Source organism: Callorhinchus milii, unplaced genomic scaffold (assembly GCF_018977255.1).
Source record: "Callorhinchus milii isolate IMCB2004 unplaced genomic scaffold, IMCB_Cmil_1.0 Scaffold10, whole genome shotgun sequence".
Taxonomy (NCBI): domain Eukaryota; kingdom Metazoa; phylum Chordata; class Chondrichthyes; order Chimaeriformes; family Callorhinchidae; genus Callorhinchus; species Callorhinchus milii.
Window position 1 is genome coordinate 4612162 of NW_024704751.1, and position 27890 is coordinate 4640051.

The 27890-nt window shown below is 46.2% G+C and overlaps 1 protein-coding gene across 3 annotated transcripts in view; it reads left to right on the plus strand.

Annotated features, from left to right (window-relative positions):
* Positions 1-26670, plus strand: part of hnf1ba (HNF1 homeobox Ba) — a 40425-nt gene extending 13755 nt beyond the window's left edge. For all 3 annotated transcript variants that reach the window (XM_042338458.1, XM_042338459.1, XM_042338457.1), the window contains 5 exons: positions 18767-18924; positions 19589-19730; positions 20537-20731; positions 21367-21485; positions 25980-26670. In XM_042338458.1, the coding sequence (XP_042194392.1) occupies positions 18767-18924; positions 19589-19730; positions 20537-20731; positions 21367-21485; positions 25980-26000 (635 nt within the window). In that variant the 3' untranslated portion in view covers positions 26001-26670. The remainder of the gene's footprint in view (positions 1-18766; positions 18925-19588; positions 19731-20536; positions 20732-21366; positions 21486-25979) is intronic.
* Positions 26671-27890: the final 1220 nt, after the last annotated feature.

Consider the following 27890-nt stretch of genomic DNA (forward strand, 5'->3'; position numbering starts at 1 on the left):
TTACATAGCATAGCTTCTTTCACTTGGAAAAAATATCGCCATGCCCGTAAAACTACTACACAGTCAATATGCTTTACGCTACATCCTTGTGAAGCGCTTTGAGGCGTCCTGATGTGAAAGGTGCTGTATCAAATGTAAAGACTGTTGTCAGTATTATTTCAAAGCACTCGACAGAGTTAGGGAGCAGTGAGCAGGCGAAGGCATGGCCAGAAAGAGCGAGAGGGAGAGTCTCAAAGAGAGTTTTGAAGGCAGGAAGAGAACGAGCAAAGCAAAGGGGTTTTGGAAGAGAGCTGGAATGAGTAGGAAGTGAGTGAGGTGGAGGGTCTCCGATTCATCTTTCTTGACGGTGCTTTCAGTCTTCTTTTCCCCCCCGGCCCCCCCACTCCGACCCTCCAAGCAAACCCCACCACCCTCCACCCACTCCCCCCACCCGCGCCCCTCTATATATCATTTACATTTTAAAAATTTGGGAAAAAGGAGAAACGAAGAGTCGAATGAATCAATCGAGCAGAAGCTGAGAGAGCCGTGGGGCAAAATTTTTCATTGTGATCTGCAGAGAGATTGGGAAACAATTCGCATTGTGTGCTGTACCTGCAATTTACACAGGAAAGTCAGCAGGCCGCTGATACACACAATAGAAACTGACAAGAAGTAGGGCTGCACCGAGGTCAACATGAAGTCACTGCCCATGTATTGGGTTTGGTGGTCGTGCCTGTCGCGAGGGGTGATGGGGGGGGGGGGGGAGTGGTTGGGGGGGGGGGGGTGGGGGGTGTGTGTGGTGGTTGGTGGCTCGTCAGAAAAGAGGATTCGTTCTGCTGACGCAGGCAAGCCACGACTCAACCTTGGCGTCACAGGCCACTCACTTACAAGCTGCCCCTACAAGCACGTTGTCAGCAAAATCAGCTGTTTTCAGTGTCGCACTCAGGCTAAAATAATGCAACAGCATGCAGTCAGTGTTGTCATGGCATTGTGTGCCCATTATGCATGCTTAATTGAAAATTAAGCGGGGGCTTTGAGCGGAGCATGTTCCCCTTTGATCTCTGCCGTCCTTCCAGTGTGTACTCAGTCACTGCGTGACAACCTTTGTGTGTCTTTTTTTTAATTTTATATGTTGGGGACAGCATTTGTAGAATCGTATCCCCGTTCCATTTATCCTTTGCCCTAGAAGGCGGTTCTGGATGCCCCTTTATGTCCCCCAGCTCCAGACTTGACCAGCAGGAGCTATCCAAGGACTATGGGCTGCTATGACAGTCTATTCTGTGCTCTCCTTTACACAGCCAGAAATGATGGTCCTTGATGTAGTCTGTGAATGGTGGCGGAAGGGAAGGGCGTGGGTGGGGGGGTGGATAGGAGTCCTGGAAGGCCAGGCATGTCGGAGGCAAGTTTGTGGGGGAATTGATACTGATATTGATTGGCTTTCTCGGAAAAAAACAAGGAGGAAATTAGCTCAGGAAATGAATAATGTAGAACAAGGGAGTACATGAATAAGTCAATGAACTCTTACTCATTTAATGCCCTTTTCCCAGGGCCAGGCAGGTACACAGAGAGAGTCTTTACACATTAACGTTTTGGTAACTCAAGACTGACGTGTTTCTATCTTTTTTTAAAAAAATTATATCAACTACGCCATAAGACCAATTGCATTTATTTTAATTTAACCCTTCAAATGCTAAATTTCCTCTGCAGGTTGCAAAATGGGTTTTGGGATCATATAACTTCTTTCCGCATGAGCTGCTCTCTATATGTCGTTTCGCTCACAAAGTATACAGTCAGATGCAAAATGAAGCGCTTTGAGACGTCTCGAAGACGTGATAAGGCGCTATATCGAATGCAAGGATTATTAATATTATATGGTTAATAATTATTAACAAAAAGCGATGGTTGTTGTTCTGGGGAAGGAAACTGATGGGACTTATTTCCAACAACGTACGATGCCCATGAAATGGATGTTGGATATTTTTATTTGTGCAAGTCTTTGAGTCACAGAAAGCCTTCGGGGTGGGTGGGAACTTTCCGTTCTGGCTGTGGAGGGATGGACATTGGTGGTTCAGGCAAAATGTTCCAGAGGAGGAATACTCAGTGCTGTTTGGAGGTGTAGGGCTCAGTTTGCACGAGCACTTGTCCTAGATGAACATTAATATTTCAAATAGATCATTCATCGGAAGTGTTCACAGGTCGGTGCCATTTGTGTGGTAGCGCCAGTTATGTGGTTGGAGAGGATTCTCATACGAATGCCTTGGTAACTTAAGAATGACGTGTGTTCCACTGTGTAGCTGCATGACTGATTGCGTAAATTCTGTTGCAATTGCGAGAATCGTAAACTCATGGGTGTAAAGCACAACAGCGGAGTTCCACTTGTGTTGTATCAAATAGATTTGTACTCATTCCCTCTTTTGAGTATTGATTAAAATTTTAGTTGAAGCGTCTACATATCCAGCGCAGTGGGTAGCACACTCCACTCTGGAGCAGATGGTCGTGGGTTGAAGACCCACATTGAACTTAAATAGTCTCGGTTGACACTGGGGGAGCGCTGCTGTGGAGGTGCTGTCCTTTGAATGAGACATTAAACCGAGGTCCCATCTCCCTGCGTGTTCAGGGTTGCAAAGGGCACGTTACATAGAATTATATAGACTCCACAGAAGAAAGCTTTTTGGCCCAACTAGTCCTACTCCATTCCCTTCTCCCCTCGTATATACAAGGCAGTATTCAACAAGTACTGTCCTTAAAGAACACACCTTCATGTGATGGTGGATCGATTTTGCTTACACAGAGTTCTTCAACTTTAAAACCTTCATCTTCACTGGCAAAAGCACAAACACACAAACTAAAAGTAGCAGAACTTCTGATATAGTGAAACTAAGGTTAATTCTGATGATAATAATCCTTGTTTTTGATACAATACCTTTCACATTTCAAACCACGTTGCAGGATTTTTACTGTATAGTGTAGTGATTGTGTATTTGTAGGCCAATGTGGCAGGCAATTTGCACACAGCAATGTACTAATGTAATGTAAGCAATGTAAGTGCTCCGAGACTCTGTCCACGTGAAGAGCACTATATAAATGCAAGTAGTAGTTGTTGTTGTTGTACTCCAAACAGAAATGAAGCTAATGATCAATTTTATCTGGAGGATTGTTGGCTAGGACATTGGGAGAAACTCCCTTCTCTTACGTTATATTAAAATACTCTAGTAGTTCATAAAGGTTCTTACAGTCCGGGGAGGTTATCGAACATTGTTTTTGGGAGAATAAATACTTAATTGTGGATAAATGCATTTTATTTTAATGGCCGAGGCAGAATCCATGTTCGCTTTTGACTGGGGCTCGGATAAATATCTGAAAAGGAGCAATATGAAAGGGAACGGGGAAAAGCAAAAAGCTTCAGTTTAATCCCACATCCACGTCATAATCCGTATCTGGCCCCAGAGTACCAAATCATTCTTCTCGTTCTATCCTGATGTCTTGGGTCAGTGAATCAATGCCCTTTGAAGAGAGATGAGTTCTCAGAAAAACAGACCCCCAAAAAGTGGTTTGGGGGGTAGGGTGGGGGGGTAAAGTGCGACCTGTGCAGGGAATCTTCTGTTCATGATTTCGACCCTATGGGATGTCATCTCCAATCAGAAACCCCCAATGAGGTCAACAACAACAGCAGCAGCAGCTCACTCTATAGCGCCTCTCTCACAGGGTAGCGTCTCAGAGCCCTTGTGTCCAGAGACGACGACAACAACAACAACTTGCATTTATACAGCGCTCTTTACGTGGGGTAGCATCCTGGAGCGCTCAATGTGGACCTCAGGATGCAACCTAGCATTTTGGTCAGCTCCATTAAAAAGCATCGACTGAATGTATTGTGTAAAGTTTTACTTTGAGGGCGAGATTCCTCTTACTTTAACGTATTTTTTCTCTTTCCCCCTTCCCCCCCCCCCCCCCCCACCTACCCCCCCCACACCCCCCTCTTTCCTCTCCGCCCGTGTCTTGGGCCCTTGTAGACCACACATCTTCTCTGTCCGACAGGATGGACGGACGTTTAGCGACTAGACCCCTATCAATGCTGCTCAGAGGTATGTCAAGGAACCTACCCCATTATCCTCTCCTGCTGATTTCATCTCTATTCTTCGTTTCATTCTCATTTCACTGCGTGAAACAGTTGCCTGTTTTTCTTTATGACTGCTGTATCTAATCGGATCATCCCTTAACCTCCGAGTCTAGCCCCAATCCCTGAGGTACATTGCAGGGGATAAGAAAAGAAAAACAAAATCCTAAAGTGGAATACGTCAACCAAGTAACCTTATATTTGGGTGTAATATATAAAGAGATATTCCCTGACCATTTCAGGTCGTGCAAAATTTATAATAATAGTCTTCCGCACATATGATATTGTGTCTTTCATGTGGGGAGGATGTCTCAAAGCGCTTCGCGGGACTTTACCATCAAGTGTAGTGTAGTCAAGTGTGTATGTTGTAGACGAGTTTGGAAAATTCGCATGGGAGAAAGGGAATAGAGGGAATTGAGAGGCTCATGTGGAGTACAAACACCGGTGCGGACTAGATGGTCTGAAGTTCCGTGCAATAACTTAAATTCAGCCTTAATTTTGAAGCCTTTTCTTTCTTCTTGGGTAGTCCTTAAGAGCTTGCGGCTTGAAAAGATTTGCAAACTCTGCACGCTATAAAGTATAAAATGAAGGAAAATAGCACGAGTCTGGTTCTGGATGGGAATGCTGTTTGGGAAACTGACTGACGTTTATTAACTCACTGCCCCTCCTCCACACCGGGAGCTAATTTCCAGCGATCCCGAAATGCAAACCACGCCAGTGTAAACCTTTCCGATATCGGGCGTTCCCGAAACACGGCTAGCCCCAAGGAATCGGAGACCTGCGTCTTCACTCCTGTTTCAACGGGAGCGCAGCAACCTTTCATTGGCGTTCGTCTGGCTGTATTTGCTTTGCATACCGCCAGCTATCGGGGTCCAAAAAATGGGATTGATAAGACATGCCTGTGCAGAAATTTGCATTAACTATAAATTCAGGTAAATTCCTGCCGGCGCGTTTATCTGCTTGCTTAACAAGACCAAACAGGCTGTTCAAAGGTCAGGCTATTTTGGGGGTAGAGGGGGGGAGAGGGTCGAAAGTTCAACAAAAGAGCCTTACTGTTGCTCAAGAGCCAAGAAGCAGAGGGTGACTGCCACTCCTTCCGGTTACCCACTGTTTTAGACTAAAAGATTGAATTGAATGACTAATTGCCCCTGTCCGTCACGAAACAAAACCCAGCATTGTGGTTCCGAGGCTCAGAAAAGTCTCTGTAGTGACCTATTTTTGTGTGTGTGTGCGTGTGGAGAAGTTTACCAGCCAAACTAACCACTGAGACATGCACAATACAAATTTACGTTTATACAGCGCCTTTCACGTCGGGAGGACGTCCCGAGGCGCTTAATGGTCTGGGGTGGGGGGGGGAGGGGGCAGCAGGGGTGGGGGAAAGGGAAAGATGACATGGTCAAAGAGGTAGGTCTCGAGATGGACCTTTAAAGAAGCGAGAGAGGGAGAGAGTCAATGTATATGACTAGGAACCAAGGGCAGGTGATGCCTGTCCTTCTTTCGTGCTCTCCAGTTCAGTCAATAAAAAGATCATTTTCAGTCACCATCTAACTTTCTGGTTACCCCAGAGCAATTGACCTAAAATTTTAAAACGAAAGGTTTGCAGCAAAACAAGGTGGACTTAATTGAGTCCTGTTTTCGTTGGGTATCTTCTCCTCCTCCTCCTCTGTTTAAATAAAATCTGACTGCCTCAATTCAATGGAGACATGACCTTATCGACGACCTTGCCAAACGACTAACCTGACGCAAACAAGACAATAAAAATGGCGTAAGACTTCCAGTTTTGAAAAAATGGAACACGTTAACTGTTTCTTGTCTGAGATGCAGGATTGTTTTAACGCTCCCCGTTTGTTTTCTTGTGACCTTAAATGTAATTCTCCTTCCTCTCTCCCAACCACACCCCCGCCCCACCGTTCTATGCTCCTTATTGTCGTTCTAAAGGACTTCGAGACATTTATCCTACATGACTGGGGGTTTTTATAAGTGTACAAGTTGTGTGAATTTGCATTGTATGTGAGTGTGAGAGAGCATGCGTGAGGGTGGATTAGATGGCAATTATGTACATTTTGACTGCCAAATCGTAATGGTTGCAATTTCCAATTTCCACCAAACTTGGAAATACGTTTACACAAAATGAAGCACAATGGGGGTGATTGTCAGCAGTGTTGCATGTTAGCACGTCAACATGGAGGGTAATTAATGTTTCAGCAGTATGGAAATTTCTCTCATTTGAAAGTTTTAATTTTCCTCTCGACGACACAAGTGATAAATCAGGTGCTAGCCTGGCTGAGCGGGTGTCAAGTCAGCCTGGGTCAGTTGCTTAGCTCTCTTGCCACTGAGTCAGAAGATTGTGGTTTCAAGAGCTACACCTAGAGTTTGAGCTCACATGCGGCCAATTAATTTTGAGGATTAGTCAGCCAGGCCCTTCGCTTTCCCAATAGTGCCATGGGATCTTTCATGTTGCGCGGACTCGATGGGCCGAATGGCCTCTTTCTCGGAGAGGAGGTGCCGTCCTTCAGGAGCAGATGTAAAACTGAGTTCCTGTTTGCCCCTTGAGGTGGAAGTTAAAAATCCCATAACACTATCTAATATCAGAAGGAAGTTTCTCCTTGTGATTTGGCCAACAGTTACATAACTGGGTCACTATTGTCAGGGCTATTTGTGGGGCATTGCTGTGTCCGAATTGGTGTGCTATACATTCCAGAGGGAATGATAGATCCTGTCTAGATTATTGTTACTGTAGAAACCTGTGGATTTGTAGAAAATAGGTCTGCGATCACAATCAGTTGTTTTTTTATTGAGTTATTTCACAATTCGACAGCAGTGTCTGAAGCATTGCTATTTACACAGTGACGGTAGCCGAGAGTGGAAAGAATTGAAGTATTATACTTTAATGGGAGAAAGGGTGGGGGGAACTCAGTGGCCTTATCAGGTCATCACACCAATGACAGAATACGAATTTGGGTTCCAATGCCATGAAAACATTTTTAACTCCCATCAATTTCGCCCGCACCTGTTATCTGTAAATTTCCCAGGCTCAAATTGACACATCCAGTCAGCTTCATGCACTCACTTAGCACAGGCTTAAATGGCCTTGCATTAATCAAATGCAATTCCAATCCCTTCCCCCCCACTCTCTAAACCCACCCACCCCAAGCTCGTAGTTATGAGGCAGCTGGCTGGTAGGAAAGACTAATTTAAATTGTGACAGTATGATTAACTGTGAAGAACCGGTTGCATAGATTGTGGTACATAAGAACGTAGGAACAAGAGTAGGCCATTCAGCCTCTCGAGCCTCTTCCTCCGTTCTATTAGATCATGGCTGATCTGTACCTCAACTCCAATTACCTGCGTTTGCCCCACCTTTACCTAACAAACATAACATCTCATCCAAAGGACAGCACCTCCCAACAATGCAGAGCACCCCTAGCACTGGAGCATCAGCCCACCCTAGACCGAGTGAGCTCAAAGTCCTGACGTGGGGGGGCTTTCAACCGGCAACCTTATGGCTCAGAGGCGCAAGTGCTATCAACCGAACCAGGCTGTGTTCTTTTGAAAGCAAGTTGAATTTTAGGTGCTGAGGGGGAGGAAAAATTATCTGAAGGGACTTAACTGGTTGACTGCTCCTCAGGAGATCAGATCAAAGGTCAACTCTCCCCCTTCGCTGACTTAAGTGGAATTTCTCAGCCATTCTCAGTTAGACTTAGGAGCCTCCAATCAGTGACTGGAGGGCACATATTTAAGATGGTCCCGAAACATATTGAACGGGAGGGGGGTTTGGGCGGGGGAGGGGGCAGGTGGGGAGAATGTTAGAAAAGTAAATGTCTTGGCTCGGATTGTGGAATCCTCTGCCACAAACCATAGTTGAGGTGGAGTGCGAACGTTCTTTTTATAGGGAATATTGAGGAGAAGGGATATTCAAGGGTGCAGGAGGCCAGCACAAAATAGATTTGGACCATGGGATGTGGAGCAAAACACCAGGGGGGAGAATCAAATGGCCTATTTCTGTGTGGTAACGTTCAATAACAACAACAACAACAACAACTTTATAGAGTACCCTTCATGCAGCATATTGTCATGGAGAGCTGCTCTCTTCCTGTGGACTAACGTCCAGGGGCCCCTTCACACTTGCAGCTTCATTGTCGTTCTCTTGAGACAAAATCGCTGCCAGTGCTGTAAGATGTTTGAAAAGGAAAAATTGCAGGGCTATGGGGTGTTGGGGTGAGAGCGGGGAGTGGGACGAGATGGTCCGAATGGCCTCCTTCTGCGCTGTAAGATTCTAAGATTCTATAAACCATTCCCTGTCCCAGACCATTTGCCCCTTTCCTGACCGCAGAACAAGGTGTATTGGCGAGCAAACTCCGAGGGGGATTCAACACACGAAGCTGTTGGATTTTCCTGATTTGGTAACCAGAGTGCTCCTAATCAACGAGACCAGCCTCTCGTTTATTGACCAAAAGTTTAGTTGATAACAGAGTTGTCAAAAAATGTTGACTAACCTTGAGTCAGGGCCTCATTCTGAAACTGTCCGCTGAGTAGCTCGGGCTGGGAGTGATTCATTTAATGGAAAAACATGATGTTATCACCATTCGAAGTCTGAATTGACGTCTGTTATCGTTTCCGTGAATATCTGTTGGGTGCAGACAAAACCCAAGTGTTTTTGTTGACCCGTCCTGTGCTCTTGCTTTATCATTGTGTCCACTTGTTAGGAGTTTCGCGGTCGGTTGCTAAACAAAACTGCCTCTGTACGTGCTTTCAAAAACTCAGACAGGTCCAGGGAATTCTAATCTCTCTCTCTCCCCCCTCCCCACCGTCCCAAGCTGGTCGTTTTTTTGAACGTTTTCTGCTTTGTTGACGCTGAAACAAATTGCAGTGTTAAAGCAAAACAAAAAGTTTGACGATACCGGTAACTTTACTGCCGTCATAATAAATCTTTTCTCCCTAAAAAAAATTATCCCTGTTCTCTTCTTCCTCTTCTCCCTATTTTACGTGCTATTTTTATAGCCATTATATTGTACCCTGTGCTGCTTGTGCCTTTCGCTTCCAAAATGTCACAACACTTTCGACAGCAACGAACAAACGACAACTTGCATTTGTATCGCGCCCTTCCCCAATCCACCACCCGGCGCCTCTGCTCGGCTGGCGCCGGCCTCCTGCTCGTCCCCCATGCCCCCGCCCCACCATGGGAAGTCGCGCTTTCAGCTACTCTGCCCTAAAACTCTGGTACACTCTCCCTCAATCCCTCCACCTTGCCCCCCCACCCTCTCCCCTCTTTCAAGTCCTGCCTGAAAACTTTCCTCTTCGACCCCACGCTTACGGCCAGATCCTCCCTCCCCCCCCCGGCTCGGGGTCAGGCTCCGCCACTGTTAAGCGCTCTGAGACGCTGTCCTGAGTGGAGGGCGCTGCATAAGTGCAAGTTGTTGTTGTTGGGATGCCCATTTCCACACTAACGTTTAGACCCGTGTTGCTCGAAACCTGCCTCTGACTGGTACACCAGGGGCTCTTTCCCTCTCGCCCCTCAACACCCCCTCACCCCTCAATCCCCTCTCAACTCTCAACCCCTCCCCACCAGTATGGGCTTAGCACTGGAAATTGACTTAGATTCACTCCAGGCTTCACCAAACCAACTTTCAATGCTTTTCAAGCAGCTGACTTAAACAGCTACCTGCTTACCCTCAATCAGTTATCTCACCCAGAGGTCCCAGCGACATTGTTGCTGTGCAACAAGATAACTTGCAGCAATGCAAGCATCGACGCATTAAAGCTGGCCCTAAGCAGAACAGTCACAAGTCTGACTGGGGGCGAATAGAACGGAAAATACCCGCTTCTTTGAGACCTTCATTCTAAGTAAAGTGTACTAAATAATGTGTGTGTATGTATTGTATGCACATTTAGGTACACGTTGCTGTTAATAATAACAAACCTTGCATTTGTTATAGTGCTCTATCACAGCATTGAAACGCCTCAAAGTACTTCACAGGATTTACAGGGAAGTGTAGTGACTGTATTCAAGTTTTTATATATATATATATTTATTTATAAATAGTAAGTCTGAAATTAAGTTAAGTTTGTAATATATTGGAATTAATTTGGTAGTTTTGATTTACCTACTCACTTTCCCTCAGCTTAGAGAGATCAGGAACCCTCCACATAAGGTGATATCACTGGTATATTTCCTTTATAATTTACTGCAGAAATATTCAAGATCTGAAACCATTTATAAATAAAAATCTGAATTTAATTTTGTTTCCACACTCCACACGCCTAATAATAATCCCTCAAGAAAAAAANTAATAAATTGGTCACTTCAATCCACACCTGTTTGTGGGACGCTGCTGTGCGTCACCCACAAATATACAGTCATTCACTTTACAGTCTATTCTGTGAAGCGTTTCGAGACGTCTAGAAGACGTGAAAAGCGCTATATCAAATGCAAGGATTATTATTATTATTTTGTGGACGAACCTGGCAGCCAATTTGTGCACAGCAATGTCCCACAAACAGCCATTAAGCAAATGGCCAACTTTATGCCTGGGCAACTGTTGGCCAGGACACTGGGAGAGAAACTCCCTTCTCTTTTCAAGTCGTCTGCGGAAATCTTTGACAGCCGCTTGAATTGAAATTATATAGAAATGATCTCTGAGCAGTTAAGGAGCCGATCATTTGGTCCACAAAATATACAGTCACTTTACAGTATATTCTGTGAAGCGCTTCAGCCATCCGAACGACGTGAAAAGGCGCTATATCAAACACAAGGATTATTAGTAGTAGTAGTATTTCTGAATCTTGTCCATTTGGATGAGGGATTGAATCGGTCGCTGCTTATTGTCTCTGCCTCCGCACCTCTGCGTGATCCACCCTGTCTAGTGTTCCTTCCCCCCACCCCTCTCGTACCCCATCAGTCCTCCACAAGCACATCACAGCTATTTACCTCTCTTCTCACCCTGGGGTTATCTCTGTGGGAGGTGTAGCCTAGCTAGGTACTAGTATCACAGTAATGCAGACAAAATAGCCTCAGTCTCACAGTTTTATGACTGTTTCTCCTCTTTACTTTTGTTCTGTCTATCTCGTTCCAGCGCTCTATCATTCCTTTCTGTTTACCGTTCGACTCGTGTATGTTTCTGGATCATAAAACATCAGACTGATTGTTCCGGGAAGCGTACACTCATGTCGTTGGTATGTGCCGTGCTGCTCCTTGCTCGACCCGGAGCTACTTTGACCCTCTGTTTTTAATTGAATTTTCTTTTTTAATTGTGCGGGCTTTTTTTCAAAAAATGTATTTTTTTTAGTGTCCAATTATTTTTCCAATTTTCTCCCCGCTCAAGTATACGCATACCTCTCCTCTCCTGCTCTGGCCTTCTTTCTTTAGGGTGCGGTTCCACAGGCACTGGTTGCCCTCCAGTATTCTCCCCCCACCCCATTTACCCACCACCTCCAAGTGGCCATTGTCCATGTATGAGTCTTGTCAGCAAACTACTTGACTATAGAGCCTGACCTCCTCCCACCCAGCTGCCAAACACACACACACAACCAGTGGAGGCACTGAAGAGGGACTCGGAACAGAAAACCCACCTTGCCACGTGCTCCACTCGCTCCCTACTCCCAGGCGGATTAGCTTTGGGATCCTCCTAACTTCCAACAGCCTCCATGCCCTTACTCCACCATACCTGTGCGACCTCCTACAGTTCCCATTCTCTGCTTCACATTTTGCCCAACTACATGCGCTGAATGATACATAGCATGAATGATGCTATATAAATGCAAATTGTTGTTGTTGTTTCCTGATTCTCCCTCCATGATGGATGAGCTTTTGGCTTCTTTGCCCTCAGCTTTCTGGGGCTTTCTCCCTAATGGCCTTTGCCTCCCTCTCGCCCTCTCTTTCTCTTCCCCTCAAAACCCATCTAAAAAGTCTGACTGCACCTTCGGCCACCTCTTCCCTGACCTCCCCCTTTCACCCACTCGGATTCTCACCCCACCTCTGCGAAGCGCTTTGAGACATTTTCCTACGTGAAAGGCACGATCTCAATGCAGGTCGCTGGTCGAGGTGACGCTAGTCATTTCAACGCTAGTAACTCCTCTACACTTCACATATGCAAAACTCTGCTGGTCCTAAATTGGGAAGATAAGCCCACGAGAGAATTGATTGTAGTTGGGCTTTATCAGCCACGAAAGAGTGTACCAGAAGAGTAGGTGTTGCCCCTGCCTTTTAAAGAGTTAACACTCACATGAACTGAAGCTGATCGATCCAACAGAGAAGTGAAACACGGAGACATCTCTTGGTTGCTCTAAACTAGGACCTTGGAAAATTTATAGCTCTGACCGCCATTTCGGTATTTTGCCAAAGAGGCATTGATCGGAGGCCCTTTAGGTTTTTTTTTATTGAGCAAATTACGATTGCACAATGACTGGAAGGACTGTCGTGTAACGACTCATTTTATGGCTGGCATAGAGAGCATACACAGCTCCGTGGCTGGCAATTAAACAGGAGAAATAATCATAAAATATGAAGCGAATTGCCTCTTGCCGGCCCGCTTATTTATGCAGCTTCTCCTTTATGCCCTTTGCCCTGACCTGAAGATGTTTTCTGATGAAGGGGATGATACTGGGTAGGAAGTAAACACACGGATTGGTGTGTTGAAGGCCGCGTTTTGATGTGAAAGGTTTTCGCTTAGCGCAAGGCTGGAATCTTGCTGCAAGTCGAGAAGACGTAAAAAGCGCTTTATCAAATGCAAGGATTATTATTATTATAAGTCCAGTGCCTGCACTGCCTTTGGTCAATATTGTTCCTATAATTACTATTATAATTATTATTGTTCATAATAACATTTGCATTTAATGTATAGCGCCTTTCATGTTGGGAGGAGTAAAATTTTACTGAAAGCGTAGTGACTGTGTGTTTGTGTGTGTTGCGGGCGAACGCGACAGGCAATTTTGCGCACAGTAATATCCCACAAACAGCTATGAAAAGTAACCATTTAAAGCTCCAGATCCTTTCAGTAGGGATTGTGTTTAATGTGAGTGACTGAGCTGACGCACCAGTGCGGTGCATTGTATTCAGTGATCAACGTGCGATGGAACCCAATGCCATTCCTTCAGGTTTAGGTTCAATACAGAGACTTGCTCCATGAATGACGTCTGCTATATCTCCTGCGATGTCACTGCCCGTGAGAAGGCAAACAGGCACAGCGCTCAGCGGAGTCAAGGACGCAACCTCCCCTGCCTTTGGCAGTCTGTCAGCTACATACGAGGTTCCTTACATATTGACTTAACCCCTAAAACCCTCGTCATTTCAAGTCGGGTTACGCCCCGTCAAGACCTGGGGGAGACCTGTTGCATCGACTTCGAGCATCGAGTGGCTCGCGGCAGTAAAGGTGAATCCGTTAATAACACGCCTTGCGTTTGATTCGGCAGCTTATCACGCCATCAAAGCGTTTCACAGGATTTCACTGTGAAGTGTTAAGACAATGTATTTTGTTGGCTAATAGAAGTACTTAAAGTAACAATTAAGAACAGCAATCCTTGCATTTGACCACAGCACCTTGAACCTCCGAATATCTCAAAGCGCTGCACAGTAATTGATGTCAAATATAAGGCCTGTGTATTTGAAGACAAGGGCACCACCCTATTTGCACACACCAAGGTCATACAAGACGAACTGCTTTGAAGTCAATTTCAAAGTCCCCGTGTGTCAGCCTGGTGTGGTGGGTAGTGCTCTCGCCTCTTGAGTCAGAAAGTTGTGGGTTCAAGCCCCACGTCAGGACTTGGAATCACATCGTCTAAGCTGACACTCCAATGCAGTGCTGGGGGACGTTAGATGTGCTGTCCTTTGGATGAGCTGTTAATCCGAGTTCGTATGTGTGTTCAGGTGGATGTTTAAGATCCCACGGCTATTAGAAAAGAGAAGGGAGTTCTCTCTCCTGGTGGCCTGGCCACCAATCCCCAAAATAAAATTGGTGATTTGCGCCATGGCTGGGACACTGCTGTTGGTAACTGGCTGCTGTGTTTTGCCCACAAAATAGACACTTTACAGTATTGTGAGATTTGTCGACGATGTAATAAGGCGCTGTATCAAATGCAAGGATTATAATAACCTGAGGTTGTTTTGAGTTGTTTCAACAGTTATAGGCTCTGTATCAAAATCCTCAATTTACCTGGAGGATTGTAGAAGAGCAACTCGATGCTGTGATGGGGGGATGGGAGGGCGGGTGTTCTGGAGAGATGAGATCAGATGGGTCGAATGGTCTTCTTCATCCGAACCGATCTAGCGATCTTGTGACACTCGGAGAAACTCCCTTGTTTTAAAGGGTGTGAAGTTTGTGGAGTTTCATAATTGCCACTTCGAACACTTTCACCATAATTTACAGCTTGGCAAGTGGCAAAAAAATCTCTCCGAGGAGAGTAGCAGCCTTGTCGGTTTCCATGGCTGCCATTGTTTAGACAGGGCGAGGGAAGAGCTGCCAGGTGTGTGATTCCCAGTCGCTGTGTGCAATCGGGGCTTAGGAACATAGGAAATGCTGGACGGAAAAAAAAACAAGGTCCATCCAGTTCGCTTTCCACCATCCTCACAGTCGCATGCACGTGTCATGTCTTGAGATACTCATTCATGCGGTGTTCATGGATGGACAGTGGGGGCAGATCTACAGGTGAGGTTCTGCTGAAGGTTTCCAAACCGAAACACAAGTTGACGCAGAGCCGTCAAAGATCAGTGACTCATTCTCACTGGTATTCTCTTCTTTTATCAAAAGCAATGAATTCCTCTTGAATAATCTGAGTTGAGATTTACCTTGGGCGTTTAAACATCGTGTAGATTAAACCAATCTTGGCTCCCTCTCTCTTGTCCCACCAAAATCACGTCTTCATTTCATTTCATTTCATTTCCCGCATTGTGCGTTTCGCTCACAAATAAACGGTCAATTCACTTTACAGCATATTCTGTGAAGCACTTTGAGACATCTAGAAGACGTGAAAAGCGCTATATCAAATGCAAGGATTATTATTATTATTTAATTGAAGCTCAAAAGCCCTCCGGGAAACAAATTTAACCTCTTCAGTGTGGCTGTGTCATTATTTCTGGTACTGATTGATAAACGTGCTAGCCAAGAAGTCTCCAGTCATCCGGGTATTTTGTTAATCTGTGATTCCTCCCTCGTGATGCTGCGATAGGAGGACGTCCAGAGTGGGAATTCTGGAAGGATGAGATCAAAATGGGCTAGAAGAGCCTTCTTCCTCTTTTGTCCTCTTCCTCAAAAAAATAAGCTTTACTCAATTTTTGTTCCACATTTCCCCATATTTTTCTTTCAACCGCTCTCACAAATAACCCCTGTGTTTGGTATAGCGACTTATCACGTTGTCAAGACGTCACAATGCGAGAAACAAGCCACTTGTGGTTTGCTGAGACACGGCATTTCTGAAGGAAGAGATTTTATACCCACATCCCGGTGTTAATTGTTCCTCCAAACTTAGCACAGCCTCCTTTTACCTCACGGGGAGAGAGAGAAAAAAGTAGGCGCTCGTAAAGTTGAACACTAACCTTTGAGTGTTATTGTGTTTTATGGGGTTATTGAAGTGTGAAGAATTCTATACTCTGTAGGGCTTTAGTAAACAAATTCCTCATTGCTCTAGTGAGGTCAAAAAAATGTTCCAATGATTTGATCATAATCTGTAATGTAACCGGATTTTTATTCAGTAATTGTAAATTCCTGCTCCTTTTTCTCTTCTTTTCTTGCCGCTAATCGCCTCCCGCCTTCGCCCCTCCTTCCCTTCCCCAACCTCCCTGGCTGTGTCCGCGGGGCGTAACGTGCGACAGTTTCCCAAGGGATCCAGTGGCGAGCAATCCGAGTTGGGGATTTGGTTATTGGGCTGTGAGACTTGCAAAGCGTTCCATAAAATGGTGGTTGTTTTCCTCGCTGGTCCTTTTAATCCGACATTTAGCCAATTTGCTGATTTACGAGTCTTGGCATGAACCCTACAGAGCTGAGGACAGGAACAAGCCGGAACTCTGCATTATCAGGAACGCACCATACACCGAGCAACCACAGTAGAACCTCGTTATAATCTGCGTGTAGCATTCGATCAGCGCTGCTGACGCTATTTCCTGTAAAATGGCCGCTTCACCATCGCCGTCATTTCCTGCGTACGGGGAGCAGGAAGCTCTGAAAGAAAATGGCTGCCCCTGAGGTCGCCTCCTGTCATGGCGAAGCGTGCAGGAAAGCCGGCAACTATGCTACACCCGTGCTATACGCTGACCCGACCTTGTCGCAAAGTGTGTTCTAACAGCGTGCAACCGTACCACGAAGAGGCCGCGTGTAACATGCACGTGCTTCCTTCCATCTGACAGTTTTACAAGGGACAAAGTGGTGAAATAAAACCTCTTTTACTAGGGCTCAGGCCATTGTTTGGCAGCGGGCAGCGGAGCCAGTTAAATGGTTTACTCGACTGTCAGATCAGTTACTGTGACCACGCAAAACCAGAAAATCGTTGTTCTCCACAAATCAAAGACTTGTATTTTCAGCTCCGTATGATTTTCTTTTCACCCCCGTGTTACCGTCTCTCCTCTTGTTTGGGGTTTTTCTGGTTGTCCGGCGATAGTGAAAGGTCAGGGACACTGAGCGACTGCACAACCCTCCCTTCCCCTCCCCTCCCCGCTCCCCGCTCCCTCACAATCCCGAAAATCTCTACTCCATTGTTAATATCTCCACTGCTCAAATATTGCAAAGTGTATAAAATCATAGAATCATATAAAATCAGTGTATAAAATCATAGAAGAATCACGTGGAAGGAGGCCATTCGGCCCATTTGAGTCTGGACCGGTTCTCAGAGCAAGCCGTCCATTCAATCCCACAGTGCCCTGCCCTATCCCCATACCCCTTCAAGCCCCTAACTTACAGCCTGTCCACTTCCCTCTTGAAACCCACGAAGTAGTCTGCGTTATAGCTTTGAACCAAAAAGAGTGACTGAAAAGTTGCGTGTATGACCAATCCCCCAAGTTGCTGGGGGAACAGTTGCTGAGACGTTTGAGTAAAATCAGTGACTCGCTCAGTGGCTGTTTGTGGGGAACGTTGCTGTGCGCAAATTGTCCGCCACGTTTTATGCACACAGACACAGTATGTCCCATGATCGCTTCAAGACATCTCGACAACATGATAAGGAATTATATCAAATGCAAGGATTATTGTTATAGCCGAGTGCAGCTTTTACAGTATCTGGAGATTGACGACTGTGAAATGCATTGACAACAGAGGCCACCGAAACGTTGTGTGGTGCCATCACCCCCGGGGTTGTGTGCTGTTTACCCAGCAGATGACTGAACTGCTTGTGTTGGCAAATTGCCATCTGTTATCAGTGCTTTGTTTTTCGCCAACACTGAAAGGTTTCTTTCAAACGGCTGTGATCCAATGATAGAACACAGTTCAGTGCAATTTACATTTAGACATTTAGACAGCGCCCTTCATGTCGGGAGGACATCTCAAAGTGCTTCATAGTGCAGGCTCCGCAACTAAGCTTGGGGCGGGGGGGGGGGGGGGCGGGGGCGAGGAATGTGTCAAAAGAGATATGGCCTTGAACGAGCAAGGGGGGAGGAAGTCAGAGGGACTCAGGTTGGAGTTTGCGGGGGGTGGGGGAAGGGGGGCAGAGGTAGACTGGCTGAAAGCCCACTTGCTGACGGTGGGTTTGCTTTACATTGTGCAATCCAGCTTTACACGATTGATGATAACTACAGGCCAGGGACTACATACACTTTCCTTTGATCGGATCTCAGTAGCAATCTATCAGAACGTTCCACCAGTTGCTTACGTTGCCTCTTGGACGAGATGAGACATTAAACCGAGGTCTGAAGACGTTAGACCCATGTGGATGTTAAAGATCCCTTGACACTGCTTGAAAAAGGAAGGTGATTTCTCCCTGTGTCCTGATCAGCAATCCTCCAAATGAATTGGCCGCTCACTTCTTGGCTGCTTGTGGGATTGCTTTGCTGGCACAAACAACTTCCATGTTTGGCTAGAGAAACAGTCACTACACATAAGAGCAAAATTAGTTGTGAAGCGCTTGGAGACCTTTCAACCATGCAGTAAAGTGCTATTTAAAATTCTAGTTCTTTCCTTCTTTGGATCAGGAAGGTACATGGATTTGGTACTGTTGCACCTCTGAGGGTTGGCAGGCTGAAATGTACTTGGCTTCAACACCCGGGCACTTAGCCCATACGATACAGTTAAAAGTTTGGCATGTGTCACGGTTTGCCCGTTCTTATCTCTTCTACTTTCGTGCCCAACGCAGTTGGTCCTCCTAAAAAAAAAGCAAGGCAGGGCATTGACTGACATAATCAAACATTACCAGTCCCCTTTCGCCTTTGTGTGTGTGTGTGTGTTTCTTTCTGTTTGCTCTCAGCTAAGGCTGTGTATAATATCAGAGGCTGAGAGGTTGGACCTCAGGGTGCTTGCTTTCTCTCAATTTAATACTACTACTAATAATAATCCTTGCATTTGATACGGCGCCTCATCACGTCTTCAAGACGTCCCAATAGGACATACTGTAAATTGAATTGACTGTATATTTTGTGGATGAAACGCGGCAGCCAATTGCGCACAGCAGTGCTCCCACAAAACAGCCGCGGAGATTGAGTGACCGATTTATTATTCTTATTAATATTTTTTTATTACTAATAATTCGTCTCGTTAACAGGCGTTCGGTACGGTCAACAGGGTACCAGCGAAGTCTCCTCCTCCACGGCGATCAGTCACCACAACAGCGCCATGGTAACCAGCCAAACAGTCCTACAGCAAGTCTCGCCAGTCAACCTGGATCCAAGCCACGGTCTGTTGTCACCTGATGGCAAGATGGTGAGGACACCTGCGCCATTGTAACTGTCGTGCTGATAAGATAAGAGTCTGAGAAGTCAAAAATATATATATATAAAAATAAATACATAATGGAGGACAAAACAATAGGAGCCATTGTGGCAAAGGAGGCCTGGAACGCAGACTGAGTTAGCACTGAAAGGTTGAGTTGTACACTTTCATCTTGCTTTAAAGGTACATATTCTTCCCTTCTCTTCACTCCACCCCCCCACCCACCCTTTTCCTTCCCCTCCCGTTTTCCTTCCCATTCCCCTCCCTTTCCTTTCCCCCAACCCACCCCACTCACCGCTCCAACACACACACACACACATACACACATAGCCAATAAAAGTGACAAAGAAACATGTTGAATTTATTGATTGAATACCTGCTAGAGTTGGATTCTGGGCGGGACGCTGTTTATCCTTTACCACTGGCAATGTTCGCCTTGATAACGAGCTCATTTATTTCATTTTTTTTTTAACGCTTTTGTTTGGTTCACACGGGTCTGTCTGTCTGTCTGTCTGTCATGGTTTGACCCTTTGGGTGCTGCGTGTAACAGCTCTGGGACGCTATCCTGCACGAGGGGCGCAATGTAAATGCAAGTTGTTCTTGTTGTTGTAACGCTTCCTTCTCTCTCATTCTCGCTCTCTCTCTGCACGTTCAGATCACGGCCCCAGGTGGGTCTCTGCCTCCCGTCAGCACCCTGACAAACATCCACAGCCTGTCTCAGCCGCCGCACCACAATCACCAGCAAACGCAGAATCTCATCATCAATCCCCTCTCCGGGGTCATGGCGATAGCACAAAGTAAGTCCTTTTTTTCTCGTACAGAGACAGTACTACTGACAATAATATTCCTTGCCTTTGATATAGCGCCTTATCACGTCTTCGAGACGCCTCAAAGAATATACTGTAAAATGAATTGACTGTACGTTGAGTGGGCAAAACCCACAAAACAAGGACTTAGGACAAGAGGACTGCGAGCTTAGAGATGTAAAGGGCAATTTCAGGCCAGACACCGGGAGGTTTAAGCAATGACTACAACAAGTCGCCAGGAAGGGTCGTTGAGGCCAGTACAATGGAATTCATTTACAAAGCAGCTTGATGCAGTGATGGGAGGATGGTTGGGTGGGTGTTCTGGAAGGATGAGATCAGATGGGCTGAAGGGCCTTCTTCATCTGAACCCATCTTGTGATCCGGTCTTGGTAAAGCTCTTCGACTTGTTATTCCTGCGTGAAAGATGCTATACAAGTGCAAGTTGGTGGTGTAATGCTCCGAACTTTCCTCTCCTGCAAGTCTGCCCTGCAAAATGCACAGTCGCTGCACCTTGCAGTGAATCCTGCAAAGTGCTTTGACACGTCCAACCAGATGTGAAAGGCACTGTATCAAACGCAAGGATGATTATTATTAATAATAATAATAATAATAAGTCGTTTCTCCACGAAAGGAACAAAATAATTTCAGTCATTGCATGTAAATTTTAACTGGCAATTTAACATTTCAGCCTGAGGCTTTTGTACAAGATATTGATTCCTTCTTCCTCTCCCCCCCCCACCACCCCACATCTCTCCTCCGCACCCTCCCTCCCCGTCCGCCCTGTTTTATGGTTTCAGGTATAAGCACATCTCAGGGCCAGAGCGTCCCTGTTATTAACAGCGTAACCGCAGGAGGTTTGGCAGCTTTACAGCCAGTCCAGTTTTCTCAGCAACTGCACAGTCCTCACCAACAGCCGCTTATGCAACAGCCCCAAAATCACATGTCACAGCAACCCTTCATGGCCACAGTGACCCAACTGCAGAATTCTCACAGTAAGTCACTGTCTTGGATTGGTGTGTGTGTGTGCGTGCGTGCGTGTTGTGCTGTGCGTATTTGAGTGTGCGCGCGTGTGTGTGTGCTCGTGTTTGTGTGTGTGCGTGTTTGTGTGTGCGTGTGTTTGTGTGTGCGCGTGCTTGTGCGCCTGTTTGGGCGCCTGTTTGGGCGCTGGTTGCTGGTCTGCCTCCCTCCCACCCCACCCCTGCCCTAAGTGGCCATGGCTCCATGTGTGAGCTTTGGCTCAACTATAGAGAACATCACAGCCGAGTCTGACCTCTCCCACACCCGGCTGCTATACATAGCAGCAAGCAGTGGAGGGTGCGGTGGAGGGCCTAGGAGCAGGGAGCCTGGCTGGTTTTCTCCTCCTTATCCTAGGAAACCTCAGAGCCAATCTGACTCCCAATTGATCCATGCAAGCGCAGCGCAGACCAGGGTCTGAACCAGTGGGTTCCTGATTCATAAGCTGCAGTTCTGTCCACCGCTAATACGGCCCGTGGATCAATCTGGTCAAATCATTGTCAGTTCTCAAACTAAGGCTGAAGTGACTGCCCATCGAAGGACTAAAAACCCTAATGCTTTACCTCTTGTTTTTCTTCCCTCCCTCCCCTCCTCCCCCCACCCCCACCTGCAGTGTACACGCACAAGCCAGACCCTCCCCAGTATTCTCACACCGCACGGTTTCCATCAGCCATGGTTGTCACGGATACGGGCAGCATCAGCGCGCTCGCAAGCATGTCCTCCAGCAAGCAGGTAAGTGCGCGGAGAATATTCTGGAAGCAGATGGGACTGTGGTATTCACAAGCGTGCTTTGCTACCAGGAGCCATTAACCCAGGTCCCCGGAACTCTATCCCCCAGTCCCTTCACCTCACGCCCTCTCTTGCCTCGCTCAAGTCCCATCAAGATACCTTCCTCTTGGACCGTGCCTTGCTGCTCCCCTCCTCACCCCAACTTCCCGCTCTGGTCCAAAAACCCCTGACTGTCCAGCGCCCTGGGACGTCTTTCCGTCGTAAAAAGGTGCTATACAAGGGTAATTTGCTGTTGTTGTTGTCCTGGGTAGGCTCGGGCTGCTGTTGGGGTGCAAAGGCCAAGGCTTGAGTTGTGGCTAAACCACACGCACCATTGGCCAATTGTTTCAAGTCAAATTATTGAACAAAGACTTAGAGACGTCTCATTATAATGAGATTTGTAGTGGAGCCCACATTGTCTTACAGAATCCACCCCCCCACCAACTCAAATCCATCGTCAAAGTACATCAGCACTTCTACGATGTGATAAAGCGCCATATCAAATGCAATTATTAATATTCAACTATTAATCGAGAATTAATTGAGGAGCAAAGTCAGCTTTGATCAACTTCTCGTTGATACTCATTTTTAGTTGGGGGGAGCCTAACATTGTAGGGTTACAGAGCCATAAAGTCACGGTATTATTAAAAATGTATCAGTGGGTACATTTATAATTATTTATAGGAGAAATTGTTAAACCTAGAAGAATTAAAGGGGTATAATTTGAAGTTATTTCCAAAAGAATTCCTCGTGCTAAGTGTCAGGAAATAACGCAAATAGCAAATTGCAGTTCGATTGGGTTAAAACACAGCGATTATCATTAAAATGTAAAAATACCATTAAGAATGCCGCTACCCCAAGTCACAGTGCTTAAGATTTTGTGGTGGGACTTTATTAGCATAGGTGAGATGGGGAAGGGTGTTGTTAGGAAGACAAGTGGCCTTGGGAAGAGAAGCAGCTCAGGGTGATATAGCAGAGGCTAGGGGGGGAAGGGTTATCGGAAGTGATATTGTGGGGAGGGTGGGGGAGTGTAATTGGACCTGAGCATTGACTCGTGGCGTCCTGTAGCTCAGTGGTTAGAGCACCTGTCTTGCAAGCGAGAGGACCTGGGTCTAATTCCCAGGCGGGGCGAAACTTTGGGCAAGTTTCCTTACTCCGCACGCCTCTGTTTACCGAGCAGTAGGTAGGAACTCGGTTGTTAGTCGATTGGCGGATCGTTTTTCCCGGGGCGAGTAAACACTTCAAACAAATAAATGAATAAAAACAGTAATAATTTGGTCAAGCGATCCACGGCTGGCTGTGCGCAATTGAGTGAATCCCACCTGTTTGTTGCGACATTGTGCTGTGTTCGTGGAGTTGCCAGATATTGCCCAATCTATACACTAGGCGGTGCTATTCTTAGAGACCACACCTTAATCTATAGCGACGACAGTAGATGCTCAGTGTAGCAATTTTGCTGGCTATAGAGTGTGGTATATCAGAGCCCTGGGGTGGGCAAGCTACAACTTACCATGATTCAGGAGAGCTCGGCATTTCCCCATCGGCGGTCGGGCCTTCAGCCTCTCTGCCCGAACTCTTTGAAACTCCATCCCAAAGTCCCTTTGCCTCGCTTCCTCCCTCAGCTCCTTCAAGGAACTTCTCAAGACCCTCCTCTTCGACCGTGCTTTCAGTCACCATCCTACCCCTACCCTCCCCGCCCTCCACCCCTCCTGATCCCAACCACCAGCTCGGGCCCAAATTCCTGATTGCCCAGCGCTTTGCGACGTCCTCCCGACGTGAAAGGCGCTATACAAATGGAATTTGTTGTTGTTGTTGTTATTGAGATAGCTGCAGCTTAGGATGATACAATAATAATTAGTAACAAAGTCATTAAAACTGGTACAGATTGAGAACAGGACGCTGGGACTAGTTTGAAAATCATCTGGGTGCTGTGATGGGAGGACGGGTTAGGGCGGCTATTCTGGAGGGATGAGATCAGAATGGGCCGAAAGGGCCTTCTTCATCGAACTCGTTCCCTTTTTACTGCCGTTAAATTCGAGGCGAGTGAAGGTTTTGTGCACATCAAATAGCAATTGAGTCTTAAAGAGTTCCTCACGGTTCTGATACACAAATCTGAATCAGTTGGGCAGCCAGGCAGAGCACTCCTCCTAGCGAAGAGATTTCCTTTGAAAACCTCTATCAATCAATACGCTGGCCATTCAGCCTTAAACTAACTTGATTAATTGCGGCTTCATACTCCAATGGGCTTAGCCCAAAGTTGCTTGTTGGAACAAGCCTGGTCAGCGCAGGAAATGTCCCCTTATCAAAATATTAAATGACGCTACCCATTAGGTTTAACATGTATCCCTGTAATTGCTCCTTGTTTCATCAGGAACCATGATCAGTCTTCCTTGAAGCATCGCTAGCTGGAACTAATGTGAATCCTTTGTACATCAAATGGAGTTTTGCTGAACAATTGCATTGACTTCACGGCACTTATCTCTTTACTTATAATCGGGTCTGTTGTAATTGGATTTTTTTTAAAAAAACAACAGGAACAGATGTCAAACGGAAGCATAGTTAACGTGGGCAATCCTGAAAAAAGGCTTGACAGCTCTACTTTCTACAAAAGGCTGTTCCTTGCAATGTTTTTCACGCTGAAATTAGAACGAGTTAGATGATGATGATGATGATAAAATTAAGCTATGCATTTGACACAGTGCCATTCACGTCTGGAAGACGTCTCAAAGAACTTATAATGATAATACATGCATTTGATAGAGCGCCTTATCTCATCGTTGAGACGTCACAAAGCGCTTCGCAGAATACACTGTAAAGTGGATTGACTGTGTAACTTGTGGGCGAAACGCGGCAGCCAATTGCGCACAGCAGCGTCCCATAAACAGTCGTGGAATGAATGACCAAATTTGTTTTTGGGGGCGGGGGGATTTTTATCTCCGGAAAGTGATCCGCCAATCGACTAACAACCATGTTCCTACTTGCTGCTAGGTAAACAGAGGCGTGTGGAGTAAGGAAACTTGCCTAGGGTTTCGCCCCACCTGGGAATCGAACCCAGGTCCTTTTGCTTGCGAGGCAAGTGTGCTAACCAGTATGTTAAGGGACTCCACAGGATGTACCGTAAAGTGCAGTGACCATGTGTATTTTGCAGGGCGCTGTATTACCAAATGGGACAAATTCGGCTGTGTGCGAGTGACAGACAGAGCTGCTGATTCACTTAGTGCTTAGCGTAGAGGCCACGAGTGCTGCCGGTTTATCATGTCAATTGTGCTCACCTGGCCAATTCCTGAGTCACAGGAGTCTGATTTTAAATGACCTCTCCTGGCGTCCTCTTATCTTCGGGTTATCATTTTTATAGCTCAAGTGAATTAGCAACATCGCAAAAAGCTAGCTTTGTCGCAACTCACCCGATGAAAGGGGATCGACCAGCCCCTATCTTTATTGTTCCTTCGTACAGGAAGCCTTATTGTAGCTGTAGAGCAGCCTGAAGATATATATTCATAAAAGGAACAATCCTTGTCAAGTGGCTTAAATATGTCCTTTTGAAACACTACCATAACACCAGATCAGAACAAATTGTACGCTGTGTTATTTCATTACTTTTTTTTTATTGGGGTGGGGTAACGGGTTGGTGGGGTGGGTGGGAGGGGGGGGGTTGAAAAAGAATCTGACCTTCTCACCTTTAGTTTGGTTCATATTCTTCCCAGCCAGTGACTCGCACTGTCTCCCAGACACAGCGCACCCCATGATCAGTCATGATCTAATAGAATGGCGGAACAGGCTCAAGGGATTGAATGGCCTATTCCTGTTTCTATGATTCTATTACCCCCTCAACCCCCAGCACTGCCTTCCAGGGATTATGCGAGTTCAAAAGCCCCAAATGCAGTGCTGGAGGTGCCATCCTTCAGATGAGACGTTAAAACGGAGGCCTTCTGTCTGCCTGTTCAGGCGGACGTTAAAGATCCCATGGCACTACCCGAAAGGAGAAGGGACTTTCTCCCAGTGTCCCAGCGCACAACAAACCCCAACCCCAAAATAAAATTTGCTACTTCGTTCACCCGCACAATCTTTCACGTTCTTTCGCAATGACAATCCTGTCGAGGCACTTTGAGACATCCTCTCGATGCGAAAGCTGCTATATTGGAAGCGCTATATTAGAACACATAAGAACTTGCCAGGCAAAAGAAGCCTAAGGTCCATCCAGTTTGCCTTCCACTATCTTGACAGTCGCTTGACATGTCATAGTAAAGGCGCCATATGCAATGCAAAGATTATTGTTTTACGATTATTCAAGTTGAATCGAATCGACTGATTTTTCAACTCTTTCCCCTTTCTTCTTCTTCTTCTTCTTCTTCTTCTTCTTCTTCTTCTTCTTCTTCTTCTTCTTCTTCTTCTTCTTCTTCTTCTTCTTCTTCTTCTTCTTCTTCTTCTTCTTCTTCTTCTTCTTCTTCTTCTTCACAGTGTCCACTCCAAGCCTGGTGATGTTCCACACTTCCCTATCTTCGAATGGCTTGACGGCACAGTTAAAAGTTGGTTTCCAAAACATCTTTCCGGTATCGACGGAGACGACGGGGGTTTCCGTGGAAAACTCACAGAACCAAACCAGCCAGTACACTGATCGAGCCAATGACGCTGCGTAAGGCTGGTCTCTTTCGACAGCTAGTTCCTTAGCTCACCGTCGAAGAGTGAGGTGCGGAGGAGAAAAATAAAAGCCCCGGTCCAGGTTGTTTTACCTACAGTTTCCTGTTGGACTGTATTCCCCCATTAGCCCAAACCCAGCTTGAACATCTCACGCAAGAACAAATGTAACCAAGAAACTCGAGAGGCATTGCATAAAGAGAAGCCGCCCCCTCCTGTCCTTCGGGTGTTGAAGGCGATGCTTTGTGTCTGTTACTGGAAGATTAGCACTAGATCATCGCTTGTATAGTTAAATCGAGCCCAAACTGCGAATACTGACCGACCAGGGACAAGATTACACTAAGCAAACCCGATTCTACAGGAGGACGAACACCTTTGCAAAACGGACCTGAAGTGTTGTGATTGAGTGCAATCCCTGAAGTGTCAGACATCTCCGAGGAACACTGGCGAAGAGACTCACCCACTGAACAAATCCAGTTCATTATGGAAGTACGAGGGGAGGTGGGGGTGGGGGTGGGGATGGGGATGGGGGGGTGGGTGGTTGTCGGGAGGGGGTAAGTGATCGGATTCCCTCAAACACGTCCATTTCAAAATACATTTTTTGTTGAGATCAAATGCAGGTGCAAGGAGTGTGTGTACGTGTGTGTGCGTGTGTGCGGGCATGTGTGTGTGTGTGTGCGGGGAGCCTGGGTGAAAAGCCTCTGTGGATTGGATAATTGTGGGAATTGTTGAACAGAACGAGGGGAAAGATTTCGATGTGAGGCAACGGGACATTTTTAACAAAACATAAAGTCAAGTGTAAAAGTAAAGTGCTGCGGAGAATAAACAAACCCCCGGCGTACTGAAACGATTGGATAGCTGGAAGAGAACGATGTGTTAACGATCGGGGTATGAGAGAGAGAGAGAGAGAGAGATGGAGAGGGAGTGACCCCACCGTGTCTTTTCTTCTGAATGAGGTGCAGTTCATTTCGAGCATTTGCTGTGCGTTTCAAATCTGATCAGTGTTGAGGGGCCCTTTTATTTTCCAACAACAAAAAAATGGCCCATTTGCAGAAAGTACCAGGCAATGGGACAGACAGACAGACAGACAGACAGACAGACAGACAGGAGTCAAAACAAATCAACAGAAGAGGTCTCGTGATCTGCAACCTCTGATAGTTCAATTTACACTTGAGCCAACATTTACCAAGGGGCCTGGGCAGGATTGCTTCAGGTATAGGCTCGACAATCATAGTTTGCCTCAAACCAGGCCTTGTCTACTCCGTACATCCCTGGAATCATTCCTTTGTCTGTGTTTTTTTAAAGTTATTTCATAACTGGTAAATTCGTAATTCTTGTTTAGAATGCAATGAGTCCTTTTGGTTGGAATTCCCTGTATTCCCTCCCCCCCCCCCACTCCAATTATAAGTCAACTCTTTTCCTTCTCCAACTTCATAGCAGAAGGAGACTCTTTGATTTCATTTACGTGACAATTTCAGCCGCGCTGTGACCCTGAGAGGCAGGAGCCTGATTTGGAGAGGGAGCTTTCGTTTTTTTGGTCAGGAGCCAAGTTGCAGCAACCGTATAGCTGGATGCTCGCTCATCTCTGGCGAACTCTTGAGATACTCTTCACTGGGATTTGGGAAAACAATCAACTGTCTTAATAACAATCCTTGCATTTGATATAGCACCTAATCACGTCTTCGAGACGTCTCAAAGCGCTTCACGGAATCTACTGCAAAGTGAATTGACTGG